The sequence below is a fragment of the Abrus precatorius genome, unplaced genomic scaffold (genome assembly GCF_003935025.1).
Source record: "Abrus precatorius isolate BTA unplaced genomic scaffold, Abrus_2018 Scaffold8, whole genome shotgun sequence".
Classification (NCBI taxonomy): Eukaryota; Viridiplantae; Streptophyta; class Magnoliopsida; order Fabales; family Fabaceae; genus Abrus; species Abrus precatorius.
This window is the reverse complement of record NW_020874428.1, coordinates 30605971-30616210: the sequence shown is the minus strand read 5'-3', so window position 1 is coordinate 30616210 and position 10240 is coordinate 30605971. Positions and strand designations below refer to the sequence as shown.

The window sequence follows — 10240 nt, the reverse complement described above, 5'->3', positions numbered from 1 at the left end:
TATTAATGTTGATTTTTTATACAACTAATTAATTAAAATATACAATACAAATAAATTTTAAATTAATCATTCTTTAAACTAATGATTTTTTTATTAACATAACAATATATAATTAGATACAGTATAATTTGTTTTTCACGCAATCTATTTTGATTAATTTTTGAATTATTTTGGTAAGTTACTCGTTAATTTTTAAAGCATATAAACTTGACCTTTTAATTTGTTTTTTGAAATTGTATCCAAACTTATCAAAATATGGGGAAAGTCATCTTCCTTTTATCCAAAGCAAACGGACTCAACGAATTCTAGAACTGTGTTTGTAGAATACAATAATAATAATAATAATAATAATTATACATTGATTAAAAAGAGTAGGATCCTGGAGTTTTGTGTGTTACATCACTATGTCGTTTATGTTGAATATAAAAGTATAAAATGAGGAAGATTATTTATTAGCTTCCATCTCCCTCCCTCGCCCGAAACGACGAGTTTAACTTGACCCACACGCACTTTGATCCTTCCTTTGTATTTCTCCTTCAACTGCGAACCGTGCTCGTTGAATTTCACCGATAGGAGGCACGTGGCGCTGGCATTCCTTTCCGGAGAAGATGACCATCGACTTAGATTCCATCGCTCGCAAAGTCGATGTTGACAATCGCATTCCCCTCCGTTATTACTACCGTATTGCCGATAATCTCCTCAAGCAGGTATTTCTCTCCGTCAATTTCTATTCATGTACTCAATTACATAAGGATTTAGGGCTTTGCCATATTACTTCCAATTAACCAATTCCTAGGTGAAGGTTATACTTTAATCCTTACTGCTTTTTGCTTATGCTTCGTCCTATTTACGATCGCTTTAATAGGCCGTGTTATTAGCCCTAGTTAACGATGCGATGCAGGGCACCACTTAATTAAGATGTGTTTTATGTGACTAGAACTCGTTCACGACTGTTACAAATCAGTATAAAATTTGTATGTTAGTGCCAGAGACGGAATTGAGAATGTTGTGTGAGTGCTTGTGGCTTGGTGCCCTAGTAACACCACCTGGAACTGGGAATATATATATGCTGGATTCATTATGCTATCATGCACTGGTTCGTGTCATAAGTTTTATTTAGAGCGGTTTGAACTTTGATTTGATGGACATATGTGGTTGTTGCTTTTGGATGTTTGCTTTATTCCTTATGGGTGTTGGGTGAGTTCACATCAATGATGAATTTCGTTTTTGTCTTCAGGCAAGTATCTACAGGGAGGAGAATAATGTTGTTGACTTGTATATCATTCTCCTTAGATATATAAGGTAAAATATGAAATTCCATGGATTTTCTTTATGGCGAACTCAGTAGTATGATGAGGTTAAATTGAGTATAACCTTTTCATTTTTTCCCCCTTAATGTACCTTTATTCTTTTCTTTTCAAGTTTGCTGTCTGAAACCATACCATATCATCGAGATTATCAAGCTTCACATCCTAGTGAAAAAGCAGCATATAAGAAGGTGAGAAACGGCTTTGCCACTTTTTATGGTAGATGTGCATATGTGTTTATTTTATTTTTTAATTTGAACTTTGGTTGTGCTGCCCTTATCTGTCATTTTCCATTACAGAGATCGCTGTATGTATTGGATGAGCTTGAATCTTTGAAGCCTGAATTTAAACGCCGGTTGAAAAAATTGAATTACTCGCGTGCAGAGGCTCCATTGCCTGAAGAAAATGACTTCAATAAGGCTTCGCAGAGTTCAGTGAATTCATCTTTGGAATGGCCGGCTGTTAATAAAAGTTATAACTCAAGCATGGATTTTAAACAGGTAAGGACATGATGATAAATTTGTAATATTATTTGCTGAATACTGAAATTCTCAATCTATTTGCGCCTGTGCCATGGTGCCTCATCAAGGTACAACTTTAGGTGCTTGAAAAATTTCATTTTAGAAATTTTCTTTTGTTGGCTTATTGCTTTTATTTTTATCAGTAGGCCTTTGTGGTGGAGTTGTGTAAATTGCACAAAACTTACAATTTTTATCCTCTAATGTGCTTGCATTGTGGTTTGGACCTTTTACTATTGTTAACTCTTATTTTTTCTCCTTACAAATTTGCAGCCTGCTGAATTGGGTTCCCACTCTTCATGGAGTTATAATAATAATAATAATATGTTATCATCAAATTTTGTGCCCATTGACAAGCAGTTTCAGAAATTGTAAGTTTTTCTATCTAATCATATATTTTTGAACTTTTTTCTTAACAATTTACGTGGGGCCTACTAGCAAGAGAAAATCCAAGGTTGTTGAATTGGGAATTGAACCGTAGATTGATCAATAATTAAAAATAACACATAGCTAACAAAGTAATATTAAAGCACAAATTCATGATCAATAATTAGAAAGTATAAATTTAAGAACATTTTAAAATAAAGAAACATCTATATGTTAGCATTTTGAAGTCAAATAATTCACTATATAGCTAAAAAAGTGGCATATACATTTCAAAATAACAAAGCAGAATACAGCACAAAGACAGCAACAAAGTAGAGAAATACCGGAATAAGGCAGGGAACTGATAGACAGTGTTAGAATTAAGAGAAATTAGAGTAATAGAAAGAAGGCAGCAAAAGTTTGTTTTGTGTGGGGGTACAGGCAGTCCGCACTCAGCATGAAAATTTGGGGGACCAGCTGACCAGCCACAGCCAATGAAATAGTATGAGAAGCAGGAAGGATATAGTGCATGTGCTGTGTGGGGTAAGAGGTAGAAGGTGGAGAAATTGAGAAATAAGGTTCTTTTTGTTTAATATTTGGTCTAGGTATCAATGGAGGGTAAGAATCAGCTGCCTACTTCTCGCGTAGAGAAATAAAAAATGGTATGTTTTTTAGGGTTTTTTCACACCAGGTTGCACACAACCCGACCCATTTATTTGCACAACCTGCAAACACAAAGAATTGTTCAATTCATGTGAGTCAAGTGTGATCCCTACACTATGGTTGCGATTCAGCTGGGAGCATGACTCGTATCGAATCAGACATATAGTGTTGTGAATTGTTGATACTAACTACGCTGAGCTAATCATTGTAATTATGAACTGGCGAGGAAATCTTTGGGTCTAGGCCATTCTAGGATATAAATATGTGGCCATGAAAATTATGAACTTGGAGGATGCTTGCTCATTCTTTTGGCTTCCATTTTTGTCTATGATTGAATATTCTTTTGTGCATTTAGATTTCGAAATGGATTTCATCTCACAGGTTTAGCGGTTGGCATTCTATCCTGTGACCTGTTACCCAACAAATACGGGTGTTGTTTCAACATTATTTCTTATTTTAGGCCGGCAAAACTCTGCTTACTGCTTCTATACCTCACGGAATCAAGTTTTAATGCTTTATTTATATGTTGTAATTGATGATATGCCATTTTCATTCAGCACACCTTTAGTGTGACACACCCTTTTGTCTTTCAGTAGTATATATGTTTCTTATTATCCATGTGATTTGAGACGTTCTGTCTTGATCACTCAAATTATATTTCTAAAGAAAAATCATTCTGCTATATTGAAGGAAGAAATATTATAATTATTCTTTTGACTGTGCAGATCTCTTAGTCTACCCCTTCCAAAGAAGGAGACTTTGTCCAGACACTCATTTTTAGGACCAAATGGTCTTCGGGGCCAATGGCTTGGACCTAGAGCAGAAATAAAGGTAAAATTGAACTGTATCTTTCTTATGTTTGTAAATATGGATTGTCTATATTTTTGAATTTTGATGTAAGATTTGTTGAAATTATAGGGTTTTAGGTATAGAGGAGGGAAAGGGGGAGAACACAGATTGAACACTAAATTTTATATTGATTTGATATGTTACAAAACTTATAGCACCAACCCTTATCTATATTTATACTAGACTCATAGTCCTAATTAAACGAGGAAATAAATAGATAAATATAAGGAAATATAGAAATCAATCTTAGGAGTTAATCTTAATATACTCTGAATTATTCTAAAGGTACAGTCAAGATATTATGAAATATTTTTCATACATTCAAACAATATTATTCAATATTGTGCAGGTTCAATATCCAAGCAGTAGTGATCTCATGCAAACCAAAGACTCAAGGTATGTTTTGTTTATTATAATTTGACATTGAGTTCAGTGTTTTTTTTTTTGGTTGTGTTTCTTATATTCATGGTTTGACTCACTTATTTGACAGAGATATTATGGAGTTGTTTAATTCTCATATTCCTAATGTTTTGTATTCTGGATTTTTTGGTCAGTTTTTCTGTCCATTACAATTAGTATTCCTTTATTAAAACATTTTTTGTCATTTCGCTTTTCTTATTAATATGTTGTTTCTCATTGTAAGTTTTGTTCGCTGAAATATAACTTGCCACACACTTACTATTTTGTTGTTCTTGCTGATAGCCTGAATCAGGCTGGGCAATATGATCATGTGGTAGTTAAAGATGATGATCAAGGACCAGCTACATCCACAATGGACTCAGTTCTTGCCTTGGATGATGGAAGATGGTTGCATCCTTCTGTTGAGTCCCATCCTCCCGTTTTAACTGAATCAAGGGAGGACCCCTTACAGTTGCTCAACATCAAGCAACCTTTGCCTCCTCCTGTTCTTGCTCAGGTGTATCCGGAATGTGCCTCGATTCCTCCTTCAAAAGTTGCAGATCCAAGGCCTGGACCAGCTAAATCTTCTCAGGATTCTGGACTTGGTCCCTCTACCTATCAACACCTACATATTGTAAGCCTATTTTAGTTTTCTAATTGAAGTGTGCAACATGTGTGTATCTTGGATTTTCTTGGTCATTCCTTGTGACTTGTTCTTATTTGTGTTTTTTTTTTTTAAGTTTTTATACTGGGTAAAAGTTATTATGATTTCACTCTATGTTGCAGCCTGTCAAAATGATGGAAGATTTTTTGAGATTAGCTTCAGAAAACACACGGAAGAACTTGGAGACATGTGGTGTTCTTGCAGGGTCCCTGGTAAGACAAGTCAAAATTTTGGGTACTTCCAAGTTCTAGAAAATATTTTTCATTCTAGTTTTAACAGTTATTTGTGCTTTCAATTTGGGTGGCTCTAGAAAAAAAGGGTTTTCCATATCACAACACTTATAATCCCAAAGCAGGAATCAACTTCAGACTCGGTAAGATCATGGTCATATTTAAGTTCTTGTGTTACATTTTTTTGTTTTAAATAATTTTACAAGCTGTTATTATACTCTGTCTCACTATCTCTATTCCTTTATTGTTCCATGGTTAAAAACCTACCTTTTATGCATTTATGTTACTCCAACTATATCCTGTAAGAAAAATAAATCATTAATAGTGCTTTGAGGTTGTGGTGCACAGATGTGGTGATTGGTGAATCTTGCATAATTGGTAATTATCTGTATCTGATATGATTTCTTAGTATTTTTAGTGGAAATGCTGCTTCAACCTCCACTTCAATGTTACTGTAAATTACAATTATTAGAACTTAATTTTAAAGACAACTGGTTCTTAAGTCAATGGAGTTGTCCTTGGGAATTCTAATGACTGTGATAGACACCTGCTACTGAGGTGTACATGAGGAATGGTAGAAAGAAAGATAGTGGATCAGTGCATAAGTACAATATGACCTGCATCATAACAGACTGCCTACATGGCAGTAGAAAAGGGGTGAGAACTGAGAAGGAGAATCCAGTTGTGTCGATAAGTAAGAGAAGGGAGGGCAGAAATTGAGTGAGGAATTGGGCCTTGGGGAAGGGTGGAAGGAGACCCTCAAAGTTCTGCAGTGTTTCCATCACAAGTTTTATGTTTGAGAGAGTGAAGTTTTCCATTGGTTATGATATCTTAATTAGGTTTTATTTCCACTATTTGTGATCAACTACATATACTCACAAAGAAAGCTATAATGCATAGTATTTATAAGGTTTAATTTCACTTTTAGTGGGTTATATGTGATTTTGGACCTTTAAGTTTGTGCAAATTTAATTGTTACATAAAATCGTTACAAATTGAATTGATTAAAATTATCTTCTATTTCAAAATTAACCAACTAAAGTATCAAATTTAATCCAGAATTAAAAAAATGCTTACATTTTTCTTCTTCAAACCTTAATTTTGCATATTATAAAATTCTTTAAATTTTGTCAATTTTTAAATAACTTTTTTACTTTTGAATTTTTAAAATGATTTTATGTTCCAATTTTGTTACAAACCCTACAAAATTTTGAATAAAAAAATTGAACGTTTTTAGTGCAAGAAAATTGATGCGGTATTAAATTTGCACAATTTTAAAAATAGAGACTTAATTAGCTCAAAAAGGAATTGGGAGACCAAAATTACACATAGCCCAAACTAGAGGGACAAAAAGTGCAATTAAAACTATATATATGAATAGAGCTAACATATTATCAACTACTCATTAGAATGATAAGATTCAATTGATGATTTTTTTTTCCAATGTCTGATATTTTCCGATTCAGAAATACTGCATCTAATTGGATTTATTATTCAGTGTCAAACATTGAACGAAGAAGAAATATTTGAAGTTCAAGACAGCTTATCACTTTTTCCTTTAGGTTGGATACATGTAAGTGCTCCATTAATCTTGGCTGTTACTTATTCATTTATTTAATTACTCCCTCTCTTTTTCTTTTGTTTTTTGACATTTTTGCAATTTTGTTTTGTTCATTTTTCATTGTCATTTTATAAAATTAATGAACAATTAATATTTTTTTTACAATTTTACCCTTAATATTTAATGCTTGCTTGGTAGAGGATAATAAATGAGATATTAATTAATAGAGATGAAGGGCATAGTAGGAAGTTAAATAATAATGTTTTATTAAACTTATAATATCAATTATTTTTGTAATTCCTGTGCAAAACTTTAAACGTCAAAGCAAAAAAAATGGATTATATGCATGAGTAATATGTTCTATTCTGTGTGGTATTTAGTAATTATTTTTCTTCTTTCATACCTCCCCGTCTACAAAGCTTCTGATTTCTGAGAAGGTTGCGGTCAATGAAACTTGTGTCACTTGTGTTACTCTCATGTTTATAGAGTAGTAAGAGTGATTCATTAATTACTTGCTTCTCTTTGTAAGCTTGATATAGACTGAAAAATTAGAATTATTCTAAAATTATCTGTTATCAAATAATTTATTTTCTGAAACAGCGATATCAATGAATAATGTTACACAGGTAACAGAAAAGGCTAGAATTTTGATTGAATTTAAGGGGGCTGTTTGACAGAATCAAGGTAGTCAAAATCAAGCTTTTGCTTAGGATTGTGTAAGGGGAGTAATAATCATAAATCATGGGATTGGAAGATCATACAGAATCAACATATTATACATGCGCATATTAATAAAATAATCTTTAAAATCACTCACTACTAACACTTTATTAGATGTAAATTGAAAACCTATAATTAGGTCATATACAACTTACAAGTCACAAGATGAGAACACTAGTTGAACCAACACCCATAAGATGAAAACTCCTCCTTCTCCACCCAAAATCCAGTAAAAGGAAAAAAGAAATAATAAAAATTGTTATGCAAGAGCATGTTTGATTTCTGTTTTAGAAATAGTTTTTTGTTTTTAAAAATAAAATTCCTGGCAAAGGTTCTTCTCTTTCTGTTTCTTTTAGTTGCCACCCCATCTCTAGTCTTTTGTCATTATCATAAAGATGATTTTAGGAATCCAAACTCCTAACAGATGATCATATCTTTCAGGATTTGCTTGAGTTAGTTCCTACCAAAGATCCCATAAGCCATAACATGCTGATGTTTTGATTGTTGGAATGATGCATCAATAGCTTTTACCCCATTAATAGGTGCATTTGAAGACAGCAAGCCTTTTTAATTTCAAGCATCCTTTTTCTGTGACACTAACCTTTTGTTTTTCTGTGACACTAACCTTTAGTTACAAACTTCAAATATCACTCACTATTTATTTTATTTCTCTTTCAATTTCAGACACACCCATCACAGACTTGTTTCATGTCTTCCGTGGATCTGCACACACATTATTCATACCAGGTAATAGATTGCTCTGTAATTTCAATTTCCTGGCTTTTCTCATTATAGATTAAAGTGCTAAAGCAGTTGGCATAGCCCTATATTTAACTATTGGGCCTAGAGCAGACATAGTTGTACTAAAATTAGATAATGGATTAGTTGGTGGTTGTGTGGTAGTATTGTAGATTGTTAGGAAGATGGAAAACAGCTGATAGTGTCATGTATTTTAGCCTAAAATGTGTGAGAATTTTAAGTGTAGTGTATAAAGGAACAAAGCCAATAACTTGAGTTTAAGATTTTAGTCAAAACAATTGGAGTGCAAGTTTTATTTTATTGATTTAATAAAAGAATTTGAAACATTCCATCAGCAACTGCATGTGACATTTCTATATTTCATTTTAATTGTACCTAACTAATGATAGGGTGTATCTTTTGTGGTTAATTTCAGATCATGCTACCAGAGGCAATTGCTATTGTCATGGCTCCTACAGATACAACAAGGTAACTGTTTTTTGTGGGAGCGGGTTGACCCTTGATCAGAGTCTGAGTAATGGGCTTCATTTTACAATCCCCCCCCCCCCCTCTCTTTCCTCCTCTTTCAAAATCAGTATTTTCTTAGCAATAAGTTGACTGTCAGTGAGGACGTACAAATGGCATGTCAATAAATAGGTAGAACCTTGAGTCCTTGATTAATATCTTTCAATCATAGTAATTGGCTTCTGGAAAGTTTTTGGGCAAGTAAAAGCTAACAGCTACCTACTTACTCAGATTGATGTTATCAAGTGTACCTTAGACACTATTTTAAGTCTAATGCTCTGCATCAAAATATGGATATAATATTTTAAGATAGTTCATTTGAGAAGAAATTATTATTTTGATTTATTTTAAATTGTCACTGATTAGAAATATGCATTGATTTTGACACTGCAGTCCGCATGGCATATTCCATCTGTCTGATCCAAGTGGTGTGTCTGTAATTCGTAACTGTCAACAACGTGGATTTCATCCCCATGAGGAGCCTTCGGATGGAAGTCCAATATATGAGCACTGCTCTCATGTTTATATGAATGCTAACTTGAAGTTCGATGTCGTTGACCTTCGAGAGAGATGATTGATTAGGAGTGTGGGCTCTCCTGATAAACCTCTCTTCACAAATTACAAGCACAGTGATTTACTGTATCTTTTTCTACCTGCCGCGATGCTTAAAATTGCATTTGTATAGGTGGATTCTTTTGTATTTATGAACTAAGAGAGAAGTTAATCGCCAATCCCATGATTTTGTACTATATCTGTGGAAAGAGAGTTTTGTGTAAATGCAGTAATACATACATTATACGCAGGTGAAGAGGTGAGAAATGTAACAAAATGACTTAAATGTGATATATCATTTCATTAAATCTTACATGAAAAAAAATGTGGGGTGGGGGTTACTTCGACGCTATTACATTACAAAATATAGTATTTTTTGAACTTACAAGTTTTACATTGGAAGTTGTATATTGAGAAATAAAAATAAACTTATAAAAGTTACAGATTACGTTGTTAAAATTATAGAATTTAATTATTCAGCCTGACTTTTATTATCAGCTTGTAACTAGTAATTTCAGAAAGGGTAAAACGGTATATATTTTTTATTTTATTTTTGGTCAACGATTCATTTTTAATTGAAGTGTATCTTGTAAACCTGATGCGTATGCTAGAGGCTGGACTTTAATATTTCTGGGCTCTTTTTATGAAAGCAGTGAGCTGGGTTGAGGGAGCTATTTTCAACTCAACTCAATTTGTTTAGGTAAAAAAATAAAAAAAAAACTTAATTTGCTTGTAACTGAAGGTTATTGCTTTTTGCACGTGACTTTTAAAATTTAGCTTTTAGAAGAGTAATATTTTTAGAATCTTACTTTTGAAATATATAAAAAAGGGCAGTGTAGTTAGTAAAAATTGGAAGCAAAGGGTAATATCCATAAGGTTGCATATGTATAATCAACATATATTTCAAAATATTAAAATATAAGTTATTACACAATTTAACTAAAACTGTACTTGTATTAAATATTATCTCTTTAATTTAATCCGATTTAATAAAATAAAATATTTATGTCTAAATTTATAATATTTATTAAATTTAAAATTTTAATTTAACAATAACTATGTAATGTACGAGGAATGTATTGGTTATTAAAAAAAAACAACTTAAAGAATATAGGTAGGAGAAAAATGACACTGCGTTATTGTTTTAA

At 32.6% G+C, this 10240-nt stretch overlaps 1 protein-coding gene across 4 annotated transcripts; it reads left to right on the top strand.

The window, feature by feature from the left end:
* Positions 1 to 399: 399 nt before the first annotated feature.
* Positions 400 to 9406, top strand: LOC113846770 (AMSH-like ubiquitin thioesterase 3). Of its 4 annotated transcripts, none has more exons than XR_003501722.1 (15): positions 400 to 707; positions 1238 to 1302; positions 1423 to 1498; positions 1607 to 1807; positions 2099 to 2196; positions 3580 to 3685; positions 4053 to 4099; positions 4406 to 4736; positions 4889 to 4978; positions 5077 to 5139; positions 6495 to 6569; positions 7719 to 7819; positions 7962 to 8024; positions 8452 to 8504; positions 8934 to 9406. XR_003501722.1 is itself a non-coding variant. In XM_027475394.1 (15 exons), exons 1-14 carry the CDS (start codon positions 609 to 611, stop codon positions 9112 to 9114), a joined length of 1548 nt encoding a protein of 515 aa, XP_027331195.1. In that variant the 5' UTR covers positions 400 to 608; the 3' UTR covers positions 9115 to 9148; positions 9189 to 9360. The 4 variants fall into 4 exon arrangements, 3 of the variants coding, with proteins under 3 accessions (XP_027331195.1, XP_027331194.1, XP_027331193.1); XM_027475394.1 differs by lacking the exon at positions 7719 to 7819 and having other exon boundaries at positions 8934 to 9148; positions 9189 to 9360; XM_027475393.1 differs by lacking the exon at positions 7719 to 7819 and having other exon boundaries at positions 8934 to 9151; positions 9192 to 9360.
* The last annotated feature ends 834 nt before the right edge of the window (positions 9407 to 10240 follow it).